Source organism: Elephas maximus, chromosome 15, assembly GCF_024166365.1.
Source record: "Elephas maximus indicus isolate mEleMax1 chromosome 15, mEleMax1 primary haplotype, whole genome shotgun sequence".
NCBI classification, from domain to species: Eukaryota; Metazoa; Chordata; class Mammalia; order Proboscidea; family Elephantidae; genus Elephas; species Elephas maximus.
In genome coordinates, this window is record NC_064833.1 from 40,787,340 (window position 1) to 40,813,585 (window position 26,246).

A 26,246-nucleotide genomic window follows, 5' to 3' on the forward strand; every position below is an offset into this window, starting at 1 on the left:
AACCATTCCGCAGAATACTAGCAACTCAGAATTTTAGTAGTAAGTCTAAACTAGAAAAGGATGCCCGGCCAGCAATATTTAATGGGGCTTGTTCTTGAACGCACTATAAACCCCAGATTACCCGTTTAGTAACACCCAAAAACTAAACCCGTTGCCATTAAGCCGATCCCGACTCATAGAGACCCTATAGGACAGAGTAGAACCGCCCCCACAGTTTCCAAGGAGCGCCTGATGGATTCGAAACGCAGATCTTTCGGTTAGTAGCTATTGCTCTTAAACACGGCCGGTTTTTTTTTTTTTTTTTTTTTTGCGGGAGTGAGGTAAAGGGCGCTGATGAGAGAACAAAGGCTGCGCGTCCCTATTAAGGGCCGTCGGCCACACCGGGGCGGGGGAAGCGAGTGAGTCCTGGTAGCTGGGCTGCCCTGTCGGAGACCCACGTCGCGGCCGCCCGGACTCTCATCTCCGGCCGCTTCCCCCGGCCGGCGCCTCTCAGCCAGTGCACGCCAGCCAAAGAGGCCCCTGCAAAGGGCGCAGGGTCCGAGGCTTGGCCACTGCCCGAGCTAGTGAGCGAACAACTTGTGAAACACCCTGCGAGCCGGTCACCCGCCAGGACCTAAACCACGGAGCTCCCAGAGTCGGGTGAAGAAGTCGCCCAGCGAAAAAACGCTGCACGGGACTGACGCCGGGAAACAGAGGGCGACGTGCCCCACACTTCCCGGCTCCGAGGGGCCGCTAGGCCCCGCCCCCTCTCGCTTATGTAATGTAGACGTGCTGCCATTGGCCCGCGCGACCGGAAAGGGAGCAGGCGGGAGGGGGCCGCAGCAGGAAGGCCAGAGGGCGGGGCTGCGAGGAGCCGGCAGGCGCTGGGGCGACTGGGAGCTGCGCGGCGTGCGCGGGCACGAAGCGTAGTGGCCTCCCTAAGGCTGAGGCGGCGGCGGGCGCGCGCGGCGGCGGCGGCGGTGGCGGCGGGTGTGCGACGCGCGGACTGTTGTGCTTCAGTTCTCCTCTTTCCCCTCTTTGGCGGGTGGAGGAGGCCAAAGCGGTACTGGGCGCGCTCACCCCTTCCTCTCTCTCCGGCGACCTCCCCCGGCCCTCTCGCGCTGCGCGGTCTCTCCGACGCAAGACTGTCCCAGCCCGGGTGAGCGGGGGCGGCGCTGACGCCGCAGGACGCCCGGGAACTGGGGCGGGGGCCCGCCGACGGGGGGCGGCGGGGACCATGGGGTCACCCCGGGTCGCGACGAGTCGCGGGGGTCAGCGGGCTCACCCGCCTGCCGGGGGACGGCAAGGCCCGGCCGGTCCCGGCAAGCGCTGCGGAGCCAAGGAAAGGAGGGCAAGCTCGGGTGCCTGCCAGGCCCTGCAGGTGGCCGGGTCGCAGGCTGGCCGCGGAGCGGAGCGGCAACCCTACCTCTTGGCGACAGCAGCTGGTTGGTTTCTTGAGGTCGGAGCTACCAGTGGCCGAAGGGGGCCGGGTTCCCGCAGCTAAGGCCTCCAGGAGGCGCGTCTCGGGCCGGGGTCCGTGAGGAGTGGCGGGTAGGTGGGGGCTGCGTGGCCTTTGGTGGCAGGAAGGGGAAGGGGAAGGGGGCTGCCAGAAGCGGGAGAGGCCAGTTTGGGAAGGAACGTGCACCGGCAGCAGCTGGGGTCGGTGAAATGTAGGTTGAAGTAGACTTTAGTCCTGATGTTTTCATCCTCCTAGCTCCCGAAAAGGATGTAGTTAAAAGCTGGGGTTAGGATGTTGATCATTGCCTGGGTCTCTTCGTTTTACACGGTTATGAAGAATAATTCTGCTTCCTGGATCCAAATACCTTTTTTTTCCTCGTCTTGGTTTAAAAAAAAAAAATCTCTGGGGCCGTGCTTACTTACTGCCTCCTGCGAGAGCTCCTCATTTTAAAAGAACTCGCTCATTTTGCTACTTCTCTCTTTGCAGCCCCCTCGGAACACTAAACAAGTTAATTAAATAACAGCTAAATTTAAAAACCAGCGAGTTGGTATTTATAAATGACTTATTGCCATTCAGCCTGTGGCATTTGATCGGGGAGTAGTTAAATGCTTAAGATTTTTGTAGGAAATTCATTTGACTTGAGAGTTAAGTCCTAAGTTGAGCTGTCCAAAAGCAGGTGGTTTGTTCGTTTGCATTTCTGCTTTCAGAAAGGAAATCAATGCAATGCGTTGTCAGAAGTTAAGAGGCCCACCTCACGGATTTTTCCTATTTGATTCAGTTTCTTTTACCTGGTGTTAATTTTTCTATTTTAAAAATTAAAATTACTTTCACCCTTTTATTAAAGCTACTATGACTTTTTCATTGTTTTTGGTAGTTGACAGAAAAATGACTTCAATCTGTTGTGTAATATTTCAAGATAAGATCTAAATGGAAAACTTAAGAACAATTTCATGTATCTAATAACATTTCATGAAAATGCTGTCAAAATAACCAGTAACTTCTAGATATCAGAGAAACATGGAATTAGTGGGCTGCCATCTGAGAAGTTTTTTTCCATGTAAAACAGTTAGGTTTCCCACAAAATCAGTGTATTAATAACATTCATGTGTGGAAGAGTTAAGATGCACGAGAGGACTAAAGTATTCTAACATAAGGTCCTGATAGTAAAACATTGAGACATTAACAACATGTTAAAACATTGAGATCCATAAAGATTGAACACCTGACTGCCATTCAAGTAATACATAAGTCTCCAAACCTGTTTTACTGGGAAATAGGTTTGTAATCTTGCCATGGCATTTACATTTAAATGTACTTAAAAAAAAAATCATCCCATTTAGTTTAATAAAGGATTTAGTTAAAAAAACAAAAATGGAAGTTTAACCTTGAAGGACTAACACAGCTGGTAATACATATCACTGTTTTGGTGGGAAGGGGTTCTTATGTTAGGCTACCATATTAAATATTTTTGTAATTTGTTACGTTACTTGATTGGCTTTCTAGAAGAGCATTGATCCTCTTCTAAATTTGATTTGACTCTCAGTTCAGTGTTTAGTGCTAGAGAGAATTTGTCCTAATAGGGCTTCTCCGCCTCCCCCCCCCCCCCCCCCCCCGTTTCCCTTTTTCTTTTGAGGGGAAGCTCAGTTATTCTTAGGAAGTGCTTTGACCTCACATCCATAAATGAATTAAGGTTGCAGTCAGAAAAACCAGCACTGTCTTTTCTGGTGAAGTTGATAAGATTTGTTTTATGTATGTTCATGTCCTGCAATGATTTAAAAGTTTAAAATTTACAGTGCTAATAGAAATTCTACTTGGGATTCAGTTTAAATATACTAAAAAAGCAGCATAAACTCAGTATAGACCCTTTATGAACAGATTTAAGTTGTCTAATAGAAGTCTTTAGTGAAAATTAAAAGTAATGTTTCTCAATGACTTGATTATTTTTAACCCATTTAGGGTTACTTCAAGACTGTCAGTATTAAAAAGTGGTACCTTTCATTTTTGATAAGGTACCCTTACCCTTTGTACTAGGTTCATTCTTTGAACTGATTTGATTTAATCTAATTTTATAATATGTGCAGCAGTCCTGCAAAGATCAATTTTTTAGAAGGGTTTAGAATAGCACAATCATTTTATGAAACGCAAGTATTCAAGAGGATAGTCCAGCCTGTTCCTATGATCTTTTTTAGAGCATTAGATGACAGCTCTTATTTCTCTAAAGTAAGAATCTCAAGTCACAACCGAATACTGGAAGGGGAAAGTACCTTGGCAAAGTGATGAAATGATTCTGGGAAGAGAGGGGCTGAACTTTTTTGGTAAATTTTTACATTGAAGATTACATACAGTAAAATACACAGATCTTGGGGAGTGAACATACCTGTGTAACTATTACCCAGCTCGGGATGTAGACCATCATTAGCACCCGATAAGCCTCCTTTGTGCCTTCTCTTCCCAGATATTACCCCCTAACCCCCAAGGTGATCTCTTTCATTGTAAATTAGTTTTGCCAAATTTAACATTTATAGACTGGTTTTTTTGTTTGGTATCTGGCTGCTTTTCTTTAACATTGTGAGATTCAGCCATGTTGTTACTTGTAACAATATACTTTTTTAAATGTGTAGTACTCCTTTATATAAATATAACCACAAGTTATGTATTCATTTCATTATTGGTGAGTATTTGGGTTGTTTCAGTTTTAGAAACAACTGCTCTGAACATCGTTGTACATGTCCTTTGTTGTACTTGCATATACATTTCTGTTGGCTCTATACCTAGGAGTGAAATTTCTAGGTCATTGGGTGGACAGCTATGAGTTTTCCACAGTGCTTGTGCCGAATTATACTCCCAGTTATGAACTGTGTAATTTTTAGTATACAGTTGACAGGTGTTTATAGAAAACCTAGGTCTTCAACCCTGAGGGTTATCCTGCTTAGTTTACTTTGTATTAGAATAAATAAATCACTAAGGCCTCAACTTCTGTTTTTAGATATGGCTCGTGGGCAGCAGAAGATTCAGTCTCAGCAGAAAAATGCCAAAAAGCAAGCTGGACAAAAGAAGAAACAAGGACATGACCAAAAGGCTGCTGCCAAAGCTGCTTTAATATATACCTGCACTGTCTGTAGGGTAAGGGGAATTGAAGGACAGCTTCCCCATGGGCAGTTCTTTCATTACAGATTGCTTTGTATAGATTTAAACTTTGCAGTCATGGCAAATTCAATGCTTTATTTTGAAATAGTAGATTTGAGAACTGGTTATCTTAGGAATGTCTCTTTATTCTTCCATTCAACGAATATTTTTTGAATGGCTTCTATAGACAGGCACAGTTTTCTAGGTACTGGGGGAAGGGAGTGAACAAAGCAAAATCTCTTTCCCCATGGAGAATAAAGATGCTTCTTAAGGGCGTATCTAAACTTTGAGTTTTGTGTGGAAGTTAGATCTACATTCTTAGTTTGGTGAATATTGAAGACATGTAAGACACTAGTGAATATAGAGAGGTTACATCTTTCTTTCACTTCGCTAAACCCCTACTTAGGATCTCTGCAGGACTATATTCACATTGAAGGGTTTCACCAGAGTTAATGTGTTTGTTAGCTTCGAAGGATATTAGTAGCAACAGCTACTATTAACTGTTTACCATGTGCTAGGCACTATTCTGGGTGTTTTACATGTATTAATCCATTTAATGCAACAACTCTATGAGATAAAGTAGTTTTTATTATTGTCACTTTACAAATGAGGGAACTGAGTTACAGGAATTAAATTATTTGCACAAAGTTAGGCAGCTAGTAAGTAGTAGAGCGAGGGTCTCAATGCAAGCACTCCAGCTTCAGAGTCTACTCCCTAGACCATTATACCACACTACCTCTCAAAGGAGTTTTTCTTAAATTCTAAGCCAGAGTGTTTTTCCTACCTGTTTATTTAAGCTCACTACCCTTTGAAGTTAGTGAATGGAAGTGCCAAAGGAAAAGTACATAGTGGATTCAGCCCAACAACTGTTCGCATTCCTTTTATTTTCAAGGCCTCATACCTGGGTAGCATTGGTGGTGTGGCTGGGAAAAGGATTTTGATAAGACACGACTTCTGCAATGAAGTAGTTTATCATCCATTGAAGTCAAAAGAAAAAAATAACCAGACTTACTAACCATTTCCCAAAATACTAGTGACTTAGAATATTGTTAGTAGTCAGAAGTTTCTAATTACATAAAAGTTCTCAATCTAAGAGAGAGAGAGTCTGTTAAAGTAATTATCCTGTTCATATTGAGCTTTAATACACGGCACTTTGTTGGTAAATTTTTAAATTGAGTATTACATACAGTAAAGTAAACAAATCAAGTGAACATACCTGAAATTGAGCAGCCTTTGTTCACATATTTAAAAAATTAAAACAAAATGACCAAAAAAAAATTCATGTTTTGTCTAATTGAATTTTGAAGAATAAATAATTTAAGGTCCTTGGCTAGGGAAGTCAGTATAGTGTAGTATTTGAGAGCTGAAGTACCTAGTCCTTGATTAAAATATAGGTCTTAGGGAAATTAAACTCTGGGTCTTAGTTTCCTTATCATGTAAAACGAGGGTGATTGTAGGAACTAACTCAAGATTTCTGTGAATATTACATGAGCAGTCAGGTACCATGCTCAACATAGTAAGGGGTCGGTAAATGTTACTTGTTTGCTGTTAATGAGATAGGCAGAAGACTTCCATGTGAGCTACCCCTTCATATGTATAATGTGCAAATATGTTAGAAATTTCTTTGTCACAAGGCTCCTCTTAGTATACCAGCCACTGAACTATAGGAATTTAAGGGTATTTTATGATAGTTACCTATCATGAGCAGGTTCAGTGTTAACTAGATTTTAAAAGTTAACACATTTAGTTTCCTTTAATGAATAAGGTTTAACTCTTTATTTTTTTTAACACAATATTTTATTAGACACAAATGCCAGACCCTAAGACCTTCAAGCAGCACTTTGAGAGCAAACATCCTAAGACCCCACTTCCTCCAGAATTGGCTGATGTTCAAGCATAATGTCGTTTACAGGTAATTGATTCCCCCCTTTTGGTTTGTTAATGTCAGGGTTATAAGACAGCATAACTATCTTCTGTAACTGGAAAATTAATTTCTGCCTTTTAGCTAAAACTTCATATTGCTTCCCTGTTTAAAGTTAATGTTTAACCTTACAACTGTTGAAAGTTACTTGCCCAGACCATTTCCTTTCAGTGCCTTTGAAATACCGAGTTTCTACTACTGTAGCCAAAAATGGGGAGGAGGAGGGCATGGGGATGGGAGATGCTGGACAATCCTGGTCCAAGAATGGAAGAGATTTATCAGCTTAAAGAAAATAGTTAACTACAAAGGCATCTGAGGAACTCGCTTCCAGAAATGATGTACGTCAATGTTCCTGAGCACCTTGTCACAGGTGTTTTACTTACAGTGCTTAGTAAAGCTTCTAAGTACATTAAAATGCAGGGCAAAATATTGGCATGTGCTGTATAAACTTGGTAGTTGGTGGAGAATTATCAGTTCACGCTTTTCTGCATGGTTGGATTTTTATTTTTTTCTAAATGGTGATGTGTGTATTTGATAGTTATTTCTTTTTAAAGTAAATTCATCAACAGTCTGTCATTAGTTTATAAAATCCAGTTGGCTGTGGTGACAAATCTATCAGAGACTAACTTTATAAAGTAGGCACGTTGTGCTTTTTTCTTGGACGTTTTGAACTGCATATAAGTAGCGTTTGTGCAGTAAGGCTTATTGAAAAGTTTTTATGTTTTTCAGGTGAATTCATGACACCTTTGACTCTTCTACTGTCTCAGACCTTAGGTAACAAACCTGCAGCTGCTTTTCTAACAAACTGTTGATCAGCAAAAATAAAGGGGCTACAGAAACACTCATTTTTATGCTGTTCCCTTTTGGGCTTCATGCAAAGACAATTCTGTGTAAATGTACAGTTGACTCTGATTTGGAAATTTGAAAATCAGTCCATCCTTGTTATAAAAATTTTTTTACAATTGTAATTATATTGATGTTCATATTGTGTAAAATAACTCATTTAATAAAGTAGTACTTTGATTTTACAACATCACAGGATAAATGGTTCTAGAAATTTTGTTCTAAGTTTCCACATTATTTGCCTTATAAAGTCTAATGAATTCATCAGCTAGAATTGCAAGTGCAATTCTTATTCCCCTTCCTCAGCTCAATGGCAGTTTCGTTAGTTAAACTAGAGCAGACTCATTCATTAAATTTGTGTACGAGATTTTATTGGCAGCTGATGATCTAGGTGAAGAATGACTTGCCTGCTGCCTTCGTGTATTGCATTTATATGTCATTTCCAGACCCTTTGATCATTTCCTGTATTTTGAGGTTGGATCTTTCTACTTGCTATGTGGCCTGGCTGTAGCTGCCAGTCATGTGTATCCTGCAGATAACTGATAAATTCCTGAAGCATTGGATTGTCAGTGAGCCACTCGGAAAGATTAGTTCTGAAGTACATACTGTAATGAAATTAATCAGTAAGCTTATTGTTTAATACAAAATGTGGATGGAACAAACAGTGTGAACTGGTAAAGAGCTATCTTTTTAGAAATTACGCTAGGCTCTTTGGAAATTATTCAAGTTCTTTAATTTGAAATTAGAGTTCATAATTTGAAAGTTATTAGTGATGTGGCCAATTTTATGAATGGATTTTGCATTGACAGGAAAATTGGAATAATTTGTGGCTGGGTTAATTCCCAGAATCCTCTTCCTCTCTTTTTTAAGTGAGTTAGGAGTTTGCTTTGTGTTGATTTCTAAAATCAAAGACTGTGTGTACAGTGTGACTTCAGTATGAACTAGAAAGTATTAAAATAGGCCAATATTCTCATTTTATTGGATAGAAGTGTGGGGACGTGAGTTGGTTCAGATGGATGAGGTAAACCCTACCAAGTTAAGGAAGACTAAGTTTAGGGTTCTTCTAATTTACTTTTGTCTAGTATTGTACGAGTGGAACTACTATAACAGGTTTTTTTCTAACTCACTTTAAATTTTAAAACGAGCATAGTAGGATGAACACTCAAATATTTACTGGTGATTGCTTAGAGCCGAAAACCTAATCCTGTGGATTACAAAATGCATTCCCTCTTTCTGCTGTAACTCATCACTGCATTTGTTTTACAGCTATGCGTATTTTCTGCCCACCTTGTTTGTCTTCACTCTTAAGTTTAAAATAAGATAGTTCGAAGAAAAAGTTCCAGGAGTGATAGTTTCTTAGCATTAGCAACTCCTATTCTTATACTCTGAAGTACAGTCCTTTTGTTTGATGTATTTAATTTTCTAAGTCTCAGATTTCATATTTGTTGTTTCCTAATACGTTGGTTACCAGAACGTTAGAGCTTGGCCTAATTTCGTATGGTGGGTATTATAAAAGTTCTGGTTTAATTGCAATTTAAAAGTCTTTTAAAGTGCTTTGAACATATGTATGTTTATGTTTAGTAACAAATCATTTAAAAACCATTCACAAATTTTTGTTTAGTTTTTTTTCACTTGTTTTACTGACTGTAAATCAGAATAAAAGTTTTTTTGTTCTTGTATTTAATCATTTTTTTATAAGCAGCTGAAGACACCATGTTTAACTGTGTATCTCAGTGATAGGGAAATAGCTGCATTTATCACACATAAAACATTAATTCTCATACTTCATATGGGGATTATTACTGTCATCCCCTTTTATTGTGGTTGAGTTAAATCTGCTATAAGGGGAAAAATAATTCTTAAGCATGCTTATTATTTAGTTTGAAGATTCTTTAACAGATCACAACAAAGTTCGTTTGTAAAACTGTTATGGTGTCTTCAAAGACTTGATAAAATACAGTGAGGATTGGTCCGTTCGTATTCTGTATTTCCTTTAGCTGCCAAAAGGAGTGGGATTAAGATTAAGTTTGTTTCCATTCTCTTCATATGGATCTACATCCCCATGTTTAACTGACACACTGGGGGCTCAGTTGTGTGCTGTAATGTTTTATTAAAGAAGATAATAAAGAAAACTAAACTAGTCCAATTTCTTCTACATTTAAAGAGGTTTATTACGTTGCCTCTTCCCTTTTTATTTTATTTTTTCTTCTGAATTTAGAGTTGTCTCTTGAGCGTAGCTCAGTTCAAAGTGGGGCAAGAGATTTCTTTCATTTCTCATTGTTTTCCCTACAGAGGCTTTGTCTATTTTGGATGTGTGGAATACATCTTAATTCTGAAACCTTGCTATGTAGAATAAGTTTGAGAAGTTAGAATGGGGAAGTAATCAGCTATTAAGGTAAAAATAATACTAAAACTAAAAATACTTGGGTCAGTTGAATTGTATGGGTAAATCCATGATGACATTGACTAAGATTTGAGAAAACATTTTTGGTCTTATATTAAGGATACTGTATAGTTAATTAATCACATCATGGTTCAAATCTGAGATGCAGCATAAATAAGGTCGATTTTACCACCATTACTATTTTACCAAAAAAAAAAGGTACTTTTTTTTTTCCATTTTTATTCATATGGGGAATATACTGTACCTATTTTAAAATGTGATGAATGTAGGGGGTAATTTTTTGTAATATAGTGATCATCCACAGTCCAAATCATAACTGAAATACCACATTTAAACACTACCTAGTCTGAATTCGTTTGTACTAGATGTTTAGTTTTGTTTTTGTTTCGTTGGTCAGAGATGTGTACCTTTCAGAGTGTTTAGCAGTGAATATCAACACTGGGGAGTTGTGCTTACTGTGACTACATTCTGAAACATTTAAGGCCAGCTTAATTTTATTTATTCTAAAAATTACAGAAAAATCTTAAGAGCTTCCACTGTGTAGATTTACTAAAGCATCCATGTACTTGACTGCGAAGATAGATGTTTTATTAATAAAAGTTCAACCTGTCATTATTCTAGATTACCATATTAGACTGAAAATTAAATATCTTCTATTTTAAATGTGCTTTGGATAAGCTGTTTAGCGAGTGACCATCTTTTTTTTTTTTTTTTTTGAGGGGGGATAGGTGTTTCTTAGCTTCAGTTTGAGGTAGTGACAGTCTTTGTACATAGTATAGCTCCAAATTTAAAATCTGCACATACAGAGACAGACTCGAGTAGATATATCTATAGTGTAAAGTAACTATGCCAAAAATCATATCACTTTATAATCATATTTATATATATTGCATTGTCATGTCTATACAATTAACGTAATAATGGCTTAGGTTTTTATAGACCGGATAGCCACCTTGTTATCACTACTTTCTGTATAAAAAATTCAGAGTAGGACTTATATTTTGGATCTTATTTTATTAGAACTTTAATTACCAGGAAGTGTACCATCATAATATTTCTTCTATAACAATATAGTAGTGTTTCTCAAAAGGAAGACCGTCACTAAGGTGACCAGATATCCTGGTTTGCCAAAGATAGTCTTGGTTTAAATATTAATTTAGTATTAAATATAAAATTAATATTGACTAACTAAATGTTAGGTTGTCTCAGTATAAATCTTAATGTCCTTTTTTACACACGTCAACCAATTCATATGTCACTTGCATCAGACAACTGAGGTTCTTGTTAAAAATGTAGATTTTTTTTGCTTTTTAAAAATGTAGATATTTTTTAAAATTCATTAAACCTGGGGTGCAACACAAGAATCTGCACTTTAACAGTCAGTCCCTTGTCATTAATTTGGAGAATCTCGGCTTTTATAATATGGATTTTCAACATCTAGAGACCCGAAGAATGAGAAGATAGCGTTTGGAGCGGAAAGAATATGCAATTGAAAGAAAGATGTTTCGCATTCTACATTCTTTGACGCTACTGACAAGTTCTGGGCCCATGTTGCTTCGTTTGAAAACTGAGCTTCCAGCCCTATGAAAGTAGAAGGCCCTTTTTACTGAAAGTTTGCGGAGTGTTAATCTTTGGTGGGCCACTTTCCAATAAGTATAGGCAAATAGAAATGGCCCTTCTAAAATTATTTACCTACTGTGGAAATGTTTCTAATCATTTAAAGGCAAATTGTCTTTAAAGCTGTAGACTTTAGCCAGGAAGACCTATGGATTGTATTAATATTAATTGTCTTTACTTATGTGTTGTCTACCACTAAGCATTTCTAGTTCCAGAAAGTGGCTTTAATTTTTTAAAGATGCGAAATTCAGTGTAATTTTGTAATTAAATATGTTTAGTTACATCAGAGCACAAAGCAGTAATAATAGATAAATTTCCATATGGCTGCATGAATAAAAAAAAAAAAGCTGCATTATTTGTGAAACAGCTTTTCATGTACATACTTTGGTTAATTTTTGGCCTTTAAGTATTTTTTCATTTTTTAAAGTAAAAAAGTCAAAATCATTTTATAATAAAATTGGGAACATGACACTAGCAAGAGTTTTTGTTTTTTAAAGGCCTAAAATCCATTTTTATTTTAAAGAATTATTTTTTTTATCCTACTAGGACTTAAATATCTGGTAAAGTGAATTTTAGAGAACCAAATTCTAAAACTTTGGGATGCCTTTATTCATAGACATTCATAAACCCAACAAAAACCCAGTGCCGTAGAGTCGAGTCCGACTCATAGCGACCCTATAGGACAAGTAGGCATTTGTATATACTTCATATGGTTTGTACCAGGTCGTTTAGACTCTTGTTCCCTGATAGTCTCTTTCCCAGAGGACTTACATGTAAAATGGCTGATTGGGGTTAGAGGTTCTACTTGTTGTTGGTATGTTGTTAGCTCTCATGGAGTTGGCTCCCGACTCATGGTGACCCCATATGCAACAGAATGAAACTCTGCTCAGTCCTATGCCACCCCCATGATCTGTTGGCATCAGAATGTTGTGATCCATAGGGTTTTCACTGGCTAATTTTTGGAAGTAAATGGCCAGGCCTTCCTAGTCTGTCTGTACACATTACTGTTAACTAAACTTCAGTTTTTCTGTAATGTCTCTTTCTCTTCTAGGATCTAATCCAGGATACCACGTTGCATTTATTTGTCATTTCTCCTTAGTCTCTTCTAGTCTGTGATAGGTTCTGTCTTCCCTTGTTTTTTATGACCTTGATAGTTTTAAAGAGTACAGGTTAGGTATGTTGTAGAGTGTTCTACAAATTTGTGTTTGTCTCATGTCTTTATGATTATACAGGGGTGATTAGTTTTTTGAAAGGCTACCACAGAAGTTAAGTGCCCTTTTCAGGGGTGCATGATAATTATATGACATCACTGATGATGGTAATAACCTTCATCACTTGGTTAAGGTAGGTCTGCCAGGTTTCTCCTCTGGAAAGTTCTGTTTTTCCCTTCTTTCCGTATGGTGTTTTTTGGAAGAGAGTCAGCCAGTCCAACCCTTACTCAAGGAGAACTAGAATTAAACTCCACATCCTAAAAGAGGGACTATCTGCGTATATTATTTGGAATTCTTCTGTAAGAAAGATATTTTTTCTTCCCCCACGTTTATTTGTTCAGTCATTTATATTATTAGGGATTCATAATCCAATACTGTTATTTATTTTATTCAAATCATTTCAGCTTTGGCCATTGGGAGCTCTTTCAGACTGGCTCTTGTATCTTTTGACATACTCCATCCTTTTGTTTTTTGAGCACTTCCTGACTTTTCAGTACTGAAAGATGCTTCAAGCTTATCTTGTGTTTTCCTTGCTCCAGTGCTAGAATGAGCCATTTCTTTAAGGAGCCCTAATTCCCTTTATTAGAGGATTATATTTAGAAACCAAGATCTGGGTGCTAGGTGAGTTTTTGTTTTGTTTTTTCAATTAGAAAATGTTGAGCTTTTCCCCTCATTGGCTAATATTATTTGAGGGTTGTAAGGGAGAATATACTGATCCCATATCTGAATGAGAGGTTTTCTGCACACCATTACTGAAGCCTTCTCTTAAATCACCGTTGTATTTATTGAGAATAATAAATGTGAGTTGCTTGTAAACTGCAAAGCATTGTATAAAAGTGAGGTATTATTATACAAAGAACAAAGGTCCCTGATAATTTAGAAATTAAAATGTATTTTAGGAGATAATGCATATATTTATTTACGTAATTTTTAGGTGTACAGTTAAGTGCTTGGTGTGTTCTGTAGACATTAACTTCTATAGGAACATACTGGGAGGAGATGGCTTGTAGCTTGGGGAGGCTGAACTGTGCCTGGAAGGCTGGGTGTCGGTTGGGGGAGAGGACTAGGAGCGGATAGGGGAGTCAAGGTGGTGGTGGCTGAGTAAGCAAAACTCAGACAAGTATATAATGTTTCTTTGAGAGAAAGTGAGTAGGCCATCCAGAGCATGAGGCTTGTGAATGAGAGCCTTTGAGCCCTTGGGTGACAGTGGGAAGAGATCAGTAGAATGGGACCAGATTGTGCAATGCTTGCAGTAAATAGTTCAAATTACTCTGCACACCATGGGGGACCCTTTCAGGGTTTGGGAACAGGAAAGTGACTTGATGCAAGTATGTTAGGAATATTAATATTAATGTTGAAATATTCTGTGGTTCCTGTTTTGATAAAAATATTTTTACCATCTTTTATACCTTTCTGTGTTTTTTAACAGGGTATACTGACCATAATTTAACTTTTGATTATTCAGAATAATTAAGAATGCAGATTAACCAAAAAACCAAACCCATTGCCGGTGAGTGGATTCCACCTTGTAGCAACCCTATAGGACAGAGTAGGGTTTCCAAGGAGCAGCTGGTGGATTCAGACTGCCAATTTTTGGTTAGCAGCTGTAGCTCTTAACCCCTGAGCCGTCGGGGCTCGGATTAGAGCAGATTAGCAGGCAGGAATTTTCCTTTGCTACAATGTGGTGATGCTGCTAGAATCCACAGAGCTGTATTTAGGGATGCTTGGCTCTGCACTAAATGATTTCAGACTACTGTATGTTTCTACATGGTATCTGTTGTCTTCTACCTAATTATGAAAGTAATATAATTTCATTATATGTAGAAATTAGAGAATATAGTAAAGTTGAAGTTTACAGATTCACCGAGACAGAAACTTTTGGGTGAATATTCTCTCTGTCTCACACACACACTCTGTTATTCTCACTTGCTCACTATACACTGACACATGCATATACTTATTTTAAATGCATACTTTTGTTTTTATGTCATCTTATTTTTGCATATTTTTGTAATTATCATCTCAAGTGGTCTTTTCACGGTAAAGACTGTCAGTGTAAAAAGTTTGTAGCTGCGTAATAATTCAGTGAATGGATTTGCTGTAGTTTTTTTGTTTGTTTTAACGATACCTCCGTTGTTGCACATACAGGTTTCTCTAATTTGCATAGACGGTTTTATTTCCACATTTAGAATTAAGTATCATAAACTTTAAAGCCCTTGTTGGGGGCAGGGGATGAAATCCTCAAGAGGGTAGTTGAGAACAGAATGAGAGAACCAGAGTTGCAGTACAGACAGCATACAGGAGCAGGCTATACTTGTCCAACACTGCGTCTGTTATTTCATTACCTTCTTTTGAATATTACCACTTTTTCATGAATTTGGCATTTTAAAATGGTGTGTTGCCATATAATTTGTATTTCCTTGATCCTAGTAGTGTTTGAACATTTAGATTATATTTGTTAATTATATTTTTTGTTTTATGAAATGTCTGTGTCTATTGTCCAGTTATCTCTTGGGGTCTTCTAACTATATTTAATCTGCTATCTGCTGTAAACTAGGAAGAACTGAAAATTGCAGGGGAACATCAGATAACTAGTGTTGCTAAATCCATAATTTATTGTACACAGACGGCTAAATTGTAGGCTCCATCAGCACTTCTTGATGTAAGTCTTAACTATCAGATAAATACAGTAAAGAGTTAAAACCACAGTTTGCATTTAAGGCATTTTTTTTTTCTAATTCAAGGCTAATGAAAGTTGCTTTTGATTAATTGATAGCTTTCTGCTACGAAGAAATAGAAAAAGTAGTTTTTGTTGCATTAAGTCAGTTTAGCAAGCTGTAGTAACCAACTAGCTTTTCATGTTTCTAGATTTTATTTCTGATCTGCATTTTGTTAGGTTCTGTTGTTTCATATGGATTTCCGTAGTGACCAAATAGACCTCACTTTGAATAGCCAGAAACTTTTCTGATAGGAACAGAGTTTCTTAATTAAATAGAAGATTAGAAAACATGAGAATTTAAAGCTGAAGTTGAGAAAAATGGAAGCACAAAAGTTCAGATCTCACTCTGCTTTTTTCCCAACTGAATGAACTTGGACAGGTTATTTCACCTTTCTGAGCTATGGTATCTTCAGTCACCTTATAAAATGCAGAAGGTAATATATGCCTCAAAGGATTGTTGTAACTTAACGAGTAAATGAAATAATGAGTATAAGCACCTATCTGGTAGTTGGTGCTCAATAAATGGTAGCTTTCTTTCCCTCTTTTTTCTACTGAAATGTAGTACGTAATGTGTCTCTCACACACCATTCTCACTTTTGCCTATTTCTGCTTGTGCTTTTTTTTTTTAATGTTAAATTGCCTTCTGTTCACCCCAACCAGCCCTAGTATTTTCCTGTCAAAATGCTACTCATTATTGAGGACTTAAATGCTGCTTTTGTTTTTTCTACGAAGCTCAGAACTTTTTAAAATGTTTCAAACATGGGACAAATGAATACCTGGTAATAAATATGAAACAAGCCTGCAAACTAAAAATTAGTGCCAAGAGACAAAATTTTAGGAGCAGAGTTACTGAAAAGTGGTAAAGAAAACTTACTTGTTTTCAGTTCAGCAGCAGTAACAAGGAATGGGTATTTGATAGCACTGCCTAACAACCCCTGTTTATCTGCCTTGTATTTTGTAAAACTCTGATTGTAAAAACAAACTCAATATGATTAAATACTGAGAAGCATATGATTAAGGCCTGGCCTTGATTAATTGCAACTCAGAAGGCTATAGGAATTTGTAGAATTCGAATTTGTTATGTCTGAACCACTGTCCATCTAGGAAAGTGATACAGAAAGGAAGCTCTCTAGAAGACTAGAGATAAGTAATTTGTGTCTTGATTTTCAGAAACCACAAAAGAAAATGTTGGAGTGAATGCAGAATTGTAAATTTGCTTTTGCTGTCTGTCTTTTCACTGTGAACCTCTCTTTCCTCAGTTGGACCTCGGTCTAATTTCTTGTGTGGCTTTCTTGTTTCTGGTCTCTTCCACAAGCCACATTTGTTTTTCTTCTTATCAGATACATTATATGAAGCACATTCACATTTAGGTTCCCCTCTGCTGAAGCTTTTAGTGGATCTTCATAGTCCATGAGATGAATGCATCCTCCTGGGCTGTGACTGGGAAGTCCTCCATAGTCTGGCCCTGTTGTTCCAGTCCAGGAGCCTTCTGCTGCCATAGCTGATCTCATGTCCCACCCAAGGTGGATCATTTGGTGTTTCTTGAGTAACTCTCACTGCTCCTTTCTTGCCTCTACATTTTCTACGTAATTGGGGTGCCCTCTTTCTCATCTTGCATCCTCTTGGGGCCTGTCTGTAATGTTTCCTGATGCTCTCCAGTCTAATAGGATTACTCCTAACCCTCATAGCCCCTTGGAGTAGTCTTTCATCTTTTCATTATACTTACTGTTCTTCTTTAAGATCCTTAGGAACAGGCATTGTCTTATTTTTGTGCCTACTTGAATGTTTATGACTGAATGTGTAACAGTTATTTTTAAACAAAACATTCCCTAAATTGCAACGAACCATTCTCGGAGCTTTTTTAAGTTGGATTACTAAAGTCTAAGAGAGTGCTTGTTACAAGCAGTGCTGTATATGTAAAACAGTTTATATTTTACAAAGTATTTTTTCTTTTCTTTTTTTGAATTGTATATAAAAATACATGTGAAGAAATTAAGGGAAAACTTGATCATACACCTTGATTTTTAGCAAGGCAGAGTGACTTATGGTACTCTTGCGGATGGGATAAGATTTGGTACAGGCAATAGTACATTTGAATGGATTTAAAATAATTTTGAATACATGTACTGAGAAGTTAGTAGATGCATGTCCACCTCTTGAGTTCCATGTAGCTCTGTCTTGTCCGGCTTAATGCGTGTGTGTGTGTGTGTTTTCACAATCTTTATAATAAAAGGATAGCCTACTGAGTTTACAGATGATAGAAAGTATGGAGGGAAGGCTGATAAAGAATTACAGCGCAGAAAGATCTCAGGCTGAAACACTGACCAAAACCTACAAAAGCAGTTTAAGTGGAATAAAGGCAAATCCATTTAAGATTTACAAAAATTGCATTGCAGAAGTCCAAAATCTGACTTGGCATTTTTTTCATGTGAGAGCCAATGTATTAGTTTGTTGTAGGCTTACTATGAGTCAAGCATGATTTCTCTGCTTAAAAAGATGAGAATGCAAACTTAGTTTATGAGAAGATACATCTTAATCACACAAAGTCATCTTTTCTTATTGGTAGTCTGCCCTCATGTAAAATGCATTTGATTCTGGGGTATTTGTTTTTTGTTGTTTATAAGTGAAACATTGCTTGGCTAGATTCCTTCCAAACCAGAAAGAGGTCCATGATCGTGAATGGCTATAAACCATATTTACAAAGGAGACACTTGGAAAGTTGCTGTGTTCTGTTGTTGTTCCAGGGGCAGATCTGAAAGCCATGGGTGAAGATTACCTTAGTCTTAAGAAAAACCACTCCGATGCCTAGATCTGTGCAGTAGCAGAATACATTAGGGAAGGAACATCTCTTCCTTAAAGTTCTTAAGCAAAGAAGCCACGTGATGGTGTCTGGCACAGCGCAGCAGAGTTTTCCAGCTTTCAGTGGGAGGTAAAGTAGATAGGCTCTGAGATCTCTTTACTCAGCAGTCTTATGTCAAGTAATTCACAGTGATGGAGCACACAGTTCTATACTAAGGATAAGTTTTGTCAAGAGGGAAATAGAGAAAATAGTAGAACCGCTTTTCTGTTGACTTAATTTAACATACAAACTGCTTTGTTTGTCCTCATCTTTCTCAGATGCTTATTAATTTGGAAATGGGAGAATATTGAGTCAGGGTAGGAGCGAGGATATATTTATCACACTTACACTTAAGATTTACGTTTGACTATAAGATATTTTTGTGTTAAACGTTTGAATAGGCTCTTAGAGGCAAACTTAGCGTAGAAATGCTCTTTATCTCAGCAAATGGTATTGTAGTAATGTAAATGTAGTATAGGTCAGTGACTTTCTTCATGTCATTGGACTATACGTTTTTTAATACAGTGTCAGTAAAACATTATTGAATATATACTACCCATGTAAGTGTTTATAGATTATATGCATGTACTTCTGTTGTAACTATAAAGCATTCACAGAAATAGGCATAAAAATAAGATGAGATGAAGAAAGAGCCTAATATTTTCTTTCCACATCCCAGTGGATCATCTTGAAATACCATCTGGGCCACATGTACCTCACTTTGGATACCAGGGCCCTTTGGTGTAGAACTTGGGACCTTGGCCACTCATTTGTTTTTTGAACTAAAGAGTTTCTGGCAACTTAACAAATGCATAGATCTATAAAAATTCCTAGAAGTGGTATTTCTGGGTTAAAAGTATGCACAAAAGCTTTTCACACCGGCTGCCCAGTGACATTCGTTAGAAGGCCCATGACCCCAACAATCGTTGTATAGAAAGTGGTGGGAAGAGCTGCATAGAAGCTCTCTGTTTAAGGGGTAGCAAGTCCCCACCATGTCTCTGAGGCCCAACTTCCTTATCTAGAGAGTGGTATCTCCCCATCTTACACAATTGTTAGGAGGACTTTTTTTTTTTTTTTTTCCAGGTATATAAAGGTGCATTTGTAAAGTGTAAAACACTGGGGTTCGTGTAATGGTTCATCAGGGTGGTGTGCAGCATGCTGGTGTAATGTTTTCAGCTATAAGATATGTGGCAAGGTATTTGTTAACTAACAGTCATTTTTAAGAACCAAAGTTGGTAAACTGTTTTATCAGTTAGAATGGATTCAAGGTTTTCCCCCTAAGAACATCATTTAGTTCCATTTCTGTGTGCTTTCTTGATTGACAGAGAGGGAAGGGGGTCAAGTTACAACGAGCAGGTTGAAAAGCATGTGTGTCATCCTAGATGTGCTCATCTGCATGTCATACATGTGAATGCCAAATGTCATGTATACCATAGCAGGAAAAATGCATATATTACAATCATTGACGAAGAGGAGGTAGTAGTATAGGCTTTCTCAGCCAAGTGAGGTTCAAATCCATCACTGCCATTTAGAATCTGAGTGGTCTTAGGTAACCTCATTTAACATCCTGAATCTCCTCATCTCTAAAATAAGAGTAACCAGTTTGCCGAGTTGTTGTGAGCATTATACCCGCATATGGTAGAAATTTAAAAACAAAACAGAAGCCATGGCTCTTAGCCATTTATAAAGGTAATACTTCCTGGAAAAGGTGGTTGTGCAAGTAATATTGCAAACCAAGCTGTCTAGTTTGAGTAGGTATAAGTGTTCAAAATATTTGCTGGGATGTTTTGTTTGTTTTAATACTTTGAAATAATAGCAGTGGGAAATGTCCTTTTTAGCTCTTAAATGCTCTGGAACTTTGATTCTTCAAAGTATCTTGTTCTTTACTAGTTTTTTACCTCGCAAGGTAATGAGTTTTTAATTATAAAAATAATACATGCTACATGGTAAACAACTCAGACAGCACAGACAGGTATAAAATAAGTCAAGGTCCCTTACCCATCATATCCTAAAGCTATTTCTCCTTGATTTGATTTTGATTTGCTTGTTGACTGGTAGGTTATTAGTTTGGATTTTGGTTTTCAAATTCAAAATACCACAATTTTTTTTTTTTTTAGTGATCTTTGCATTGTTTAAAAAGTTCCAGTGACATGTGATCAACCTACTGACCAGCACTGAACTAAACCGGCCTGTGGGATTTAAAACACCTTAAAAGCTCTAACTACAAAGCTCACCAACTCAGTATAAAACCAGATTCTAACTGGCTTGTGTTATGAAAGGCCCTTATATCCAGCCGCTGTAAGGAAGTGCTGGAGCCAGGTATGTGCTCCCCGTGTGAGGGGAGGGCGTGAGGGAAGCCTGCACCTGGATGCTGCAGTTCAGCTTCTCACCTCCATTTCCGTAAAGAATGTTTCATTGCATGATTATGTAAAGTGAGGTTTACTGGCATTTGCTTGTTTTCTTCTTGAAAGCCTAAGTTCGGGCCTAAGAGAATAAATCAACCAATTGTGTGGATTGTTGTCACTACCATCAGATTCCAAGGAAAAGACAGATGAAAAGGAAAAGTTGAGTTTCAAAGAAAATACTTTTAATGCACCAAGGCGATGAAGTGACCTGTCAGTCAAAATACAGAGAGCTTTGCCTCTCTAAAGGAGCCCTGATGACGCAGTAGTTAAGTGCTTAACTGCTAACCGAAAGGTCAGCGGTCCGAACCCCCCAGCCACTCCATGGAAGAAAAATGTGGCAGTCTGCTTCCATAAACATTACACATAAACATTACAGCCCAGGAAACCCTACAGGGCAGTTTTGCTCTGTCCTACAGGGTTTCTATGAGCTGGAATTGACTGAACAACAGGTTTTTGTTTTGTTTTTTTTTTTCCTCTCATATTCTAAGCTGGTTCCTTTTAAAAATAATCTTACCTAATGTAAAATAAAGAAAAGTTCAGTGTCGAACATTTTCACTTAAAGGGTTGAAATTAGCCAGTGCCCAGTTAACCTGTGCCCAGCACTAATTTTTAACTGTACCAACCGGTAGGGCCGTGCCAGTTAACATAATGAAATGCTTCTATCCAGTCAGACCTGACCACTGCCTCAGCCACTCTGACCCCACCAATCTTCTCCAGCCAGAGCCCTGCTAGTTGTAAAATACCATATTTTGAGTGTTCATCCCCATTCCTGTCAGTGTCAACAGTAGCTGAACAGCTCAACAGTGGGTAATCCAAAAACCTGCACTTTTTTTTTTTTCTTTTAATGCTAAATACAGGAGGAGTGTGGTGTATGATTTAAATAAGCAAATATAAAATTGCTGGGAACACCAAACCTCAGGAGAAATGTCGCATGCTTGCCTAAACCCTTGCATACGCTACCTTTCCTTTCTTTCTCCCATACACGCAAATTGTCTTTTATTACAGCCTTAGAGGACACTGTCCCTTTCTGTTTTGGTTTGTCCTTATTATGATTAGACTTTGAAGTGGGTTCCTTAGGTCATTTAGCGTCAACTTTAACAGTATAACGCAGTCAATGTTATCTTCTGCACTACTGTCTTAACACTGAGATCCGTTTTTTCTTTTAAGGAAAGGCAAAATGTAATTCTGCCATGCAACCTGCTACTTCACCAGATTTGTTTATTGACCTTTCATTAGCCTCCCAAAGATGTGACAGTGTTCTTCTTTGATGTTCTCATGGTTGGGGGGGACTGATGCTTGTCATTTGTAGTGAAGCAATATGGTGTAAGAATTTAGAACTTGTGTTTGTGTTTCAGCCCCACCTCTTAGCTACCTGACCTCAGGCAAGTCACTTAACCTCTCCAAACCTCAGTTTGGCATCTGTGCAGTACGGATAATAATAGTAACTACTCCTTAGATGTGATAAAAGTGTTAAGTGCTTAGAGCAAAGTACTAGGAAAATGATAGCTAAACACAATAAGCAGTTTTCTGAACCTGATACACTGCTTGCATCTATAGTGTCTGAATAGTTGAAGAGATCCTTCTAAATTTCATTAACATGAAGATAATATCTACCTCACAGGGTTTTTTTATTTTGTTTTTTTAATTTTTTATTATACTATAGGTGAAAGTTTGCAGAGCAGATTAGTTTCTCATTCCATTGTTTGTACATGAAGTGTCCTCTACCTTGGCCTCATTCCCCACAATGTGTCACCACTCTCCCCATTTCCACCCTGGGTTCCGTGTTTGCTTCTGTCTGGATTTTCTACCCCTCCTGTCTTTTCATCTTTGCTTTTGGGCAAATGTTGATCTCTTGATTGTTCTAAGGAACACATTCCTCTCAGGACTTTTTTTTTTTTTTATGGGCCCGTCTGTCGTTTGGCTGAAAGGTGGTCTCCGGGAATGGCTTCACTTCCAGGTCAGAAGGGCATCTTAGGGCCATAGTCCCAGGGATTCCCTCAGTCTCTGTCAGACCAGTAAGTCTCACCTTTTTTGTGAATTCATTTTTTCTACGTTTATTTCCTGCTCTGTCTGGGACCCTCTGTTGTGATCCCAATCAGAGCAGTCAGTGGTGGTAGCTGGGCACCAGCTAGCTCTGGTCTCAGGGTCCTTTGGACTAATTGCTCCCTTGAGTCTTTGGTTTTCTTCACTCTCCTTTGCTCCAAGCAGAAGGAGTCCAGTAGTTGTATCTTCGATGACTGCACGCAAGCTTTTAGGACCCCAGATGCTACTAACCTATGTAGGATTCAGAATGTTGCCTTTATAAACTATGCTGTATCAGTTGACATAGATGTCCCCAAGTCTGTGGTCCCTTGCCTCTGAGCCTAGGAACTTCATCCCACAAGGTGTTTGGTTATGCCTAAGAAGTTTCCATGGCTGTGCCCCTTGTGTGCTGTATTATCTATATTAATATACATGCAACACCTAGGATTACATATATAGAAATATCCACAACTAAACCTATATCTGCAGGTGGGTGCTCCCTTACACCTTCCCACACCTCTTTAGCATACCTATCTACCCACGTATCCATTTGTAAAGTATTGTTTGTCAATAGTTTTCCCTCCTTCCCTTTCCCATCCCTGGTAACCAACAAATAATGTTTTTTTGTTTTCTGTGTGTAAACTTTTTTTTCTGTAATAGTGTACTCATACAATATTTGTCCTTTTGTGATTGACTTAATTCACTCAGCATAATGTCTTCCAGATCCCTCCATGTTGCGAGATGTTTCGTGGACTCATCGTTATTCTTTATCGTTACATGGTATTCCATTGTGTGAATGTACCACAGTTTGTTTATCCATTCATCCATTGATGGGCACTTAGGTTGTTTCCATCTTTTTGCTATTGTGAATAATGCTGCAATGAATACAGATGTGCATATGTCTAGTCATGTCACGGCTCTTATTTCTTTATGGTATGTACCTAGGAGTGGAATTGCTAGATCATATATTTCTATTGCACCATACCATTTTCCATAGTGACTGTACCATTTTACATTCCTACCAGCAGTGTATAAGAGTTCTAATCTCCCCACAACCTCACCAACATTTATTATTTTCTTTTTTTTTTCAATTAGTGTGCCATTATTCTTGAGGTGAGATGGTATCTCATTGTAGTTTTGATTTGCATCTCTCTAATGGCTAATGATCGTGGGCATTTCTTCATGTGTTTGTTAGCCACCTGAATGTCTTCTTTGATGAAGTGTCTGTTCATATCCTTTTCCCATTTTTTTATTTGGATTGTCTTTTTGTTGTTGAGGTGTTGAAGTTTTCTACAAATTTAGAGATTAGACCCTTGTCACATACATCACAGCTAAAAATTTTTTCCCAGTCTGTAGGTTCTCTTTTTATTCTTTTGGTGAAGTCTTTTGATGAGCATAAGTGTTTAATTTTTAGGAGCTCCTGGTTATCTAATTCATCTTCTCCTGTTTGTGCATATTTAGTTATGTTTGCTTTTCTATTTATGCCGTCTCTTAGGGCCCCTAGTGTTGTCCTTGTTTTTTCTTCCATAATCTTTATAGTTTAGGTTTCATGTTTAGGTCTTTGATCCATTTTGAGTTAGTTTTTGTGGTTGGTGTGAGGTATGGTCCTGTTTCATTCTTTTACAAATGGACATCCAGTTTTTCCAGCACCATTTATTAAAAAGACTGTCTCTTCCCCATTTAATGGACTTTGGCCATTTGTTGAAGATTAGCTGTCCATAAAAAAAAAAAAAAAGGTCCATAGGTGGGTAGATTTATGTCTGGGTTCTCAATTCCGTCCCATTGGTCTGTGTGTCTGTTGTTGTTGTACCAGTACCATGGCTGTATAGTAAGTTCTGAGAGCAGGTAGCGTGAGGCCTCCTGCTTTGTTGTTGTTCTTCAGTAATGCTTTTTTTATTTGGGGACTTTTTCCTTCCCATATAAAGTTGGTGATTAGTTTTTCTGTCTTGCTAAAGAATACTGTTGGAATTTGTATCTGGATTGTATTACATCTGTAGATCATTTTGGGTAGTATTAATATTTTCACAGGGTTAAGTCTTCATATCTGTGAACATGGTTTTTCCGTTTATGTAGGTCTTCTGGTTTCTTGCAGTAATGTTTTGTAGTTTTCCTTGTGTAAGTCTTTTACATCCCTGGTTAGATTTATTGCTAAGTATTTTATCTTTTGGGGGGCTATTGTAAATGATATTGTTTTCCTTTGTGAAGTTCTCTTTGTTGTTTTATGGGAATCCAACTGATTTTTGTATATTTATCTTTTGTCCTGCTACTTTGCTGAATCCTCTATTAGTTCTGATAGCTTTCTAATGGAATCTTTGGGATTTTCTATGTATAGGATCGTATCACCTGTGAATAGGGGTAGTTTTACTTCTTCCTTAATAATTTGAATCCCCTTTTTTTGCCTTATTGCTCTAGCTAGGACTTCCAGTTCAATGTTGAATAAGAGTGGTGATAAAGGGCGTCCTTGTCTGGTTCCCATTCTCAAGGGGAATGCTTTCAGTCCATTGAAAATAACGTTGGCTCTTGGTTTCATATAAATGCCCTCTATTATGTTATGGAATTTTCTTTCTATTTCTATTTTGCTGAGAGTTTTTATCAAGAATAGGTGTTGGACTTTTATCATATGCCTTTTCTGCATCGATTGAGATGATCCTATGATTCTTTTGTTTTATTTATGTGGTGTATTACATCGATTGGTTTTTCTAATGTTCCATCATCTTTGCATACCTGGTATGAATCCAACTTGTTCATAAAGTATTATTTTTTTGATATGCTGTTGAATTCTATTGGCTAGAACTTTGTTGAGAATTTTTGCATCTGTATTCGTGAGAGAGACTGATACATAATTTTCTTTTTTAGTGGTGTCTTTGTCTGGCTTTGGTATCAGGGTTATGCTGGCTTCACAGAATAAATTCAGGTGTATTCCTTCCTTTTCTTTGCTCTGAAATAGTTTAAGTAGTATTGGTGTGACCTCTTCTCTGAATGTTTAGTAGAATTCTCCAGTAAAGCCACCAGGCCAGGGCTTTTTTGTTGTTGTTGTTGGAAGTGTTTTTATTACCTCTTTAATCTCTTTTGTTATGGGGCTCTTCAGTTTTTCTACCTCAGTTTTTGTTAGTTTAGGTAGATAGAGTGTTTCTAGAAATTTGTCGATTTCCTCTAGGTTTTCAAATTTGTTGGAATACAATTTTTTATACTATTGTCTTATGATCCTTTTTATTTCAATTGGTTCTGTTGTAATGTCACCCATCTTATTTCTTATTTGGGTTATTTGCTTTTTCTCCTGCATTTGTCATTCTGGCTAGTGGTTTGTCTGTTGATCCTTTCAAAGAACCACCTTCTGGTCTTATTGATTCTTTCTATTGTTTTTCCGTTCTCTGTTTAACTTATTTCTGCTCTAATCTTTATCATTTCCTTTCTTCTGGTGACCATGGGCTTCTTTTGTTGCTCACTTTCTGTTTGTTCAAGTTGTAAGGTTGATGTTTTGATTGGCGCCTTCTTCTTTTTTGGTGTTCACAGAGTTTACATGAGATAATGTGGAAGCATATATAGGACAATTGCTCAACAAATAATTATTGAGTACCTTCTATGTACCTAGCACGGTTTAGGTGCTGAGAATACAGCAGTGAACAAAATAGACTGTTCATGGAGTTTTCACAGAGTTGTTGTTAGCTGCTGACAATTCGGGCCCCGACTCATGGTGACCC

General features: G+C 38.0%; 1 protein-coding gene across 2 annotated transcripts; it reads left to right on the forward strand.

Moving 5' to 3' along the window:
- The first annotated feature begins 1,053 nt into the window (after positions 1 to 1,053).
- On the forward strand, positions 1,054 to 11,679 carry ZNF706 (zinc finger protein 706). Of its 2 annotated transcripts, none has more exons than XM_049854027.1 (4): positions 1,054 to 1,138; positions 4,425 to 4,561; positions 6,369 to 6,476; positions 7,215 to 11,676. In XM_049854027.1, exons 2-3 carry the CDS (start codon positions 4,427 to 4,429, stop codon positions 6,462 to 6,464), a joined length of 231 nt encoding a protein of 76 aa, XP_049709984.1. In that variant the 5' UTR covers positions 1,054 to 1,138; positions 4,425 to 4,426; the 3' UTR covers positions 6,465 to 6,476; positions 7,215 to 11,676. The 2 variants fall into 2 exon arrangements, with proteins under 2 accessions (XP_049709984.1, XP_049709985.1); XM_049854028.1 differs by lacking the exon at positions 1,054 to 1,138 and adding an exon at positions 1,440 to 1,530 and having other exon boundaries at positions 7,215 to 11,679.
- The last annotated feature ends 14,567 nt before the right edge of the window (positions 11,680 to 26,246 follow it).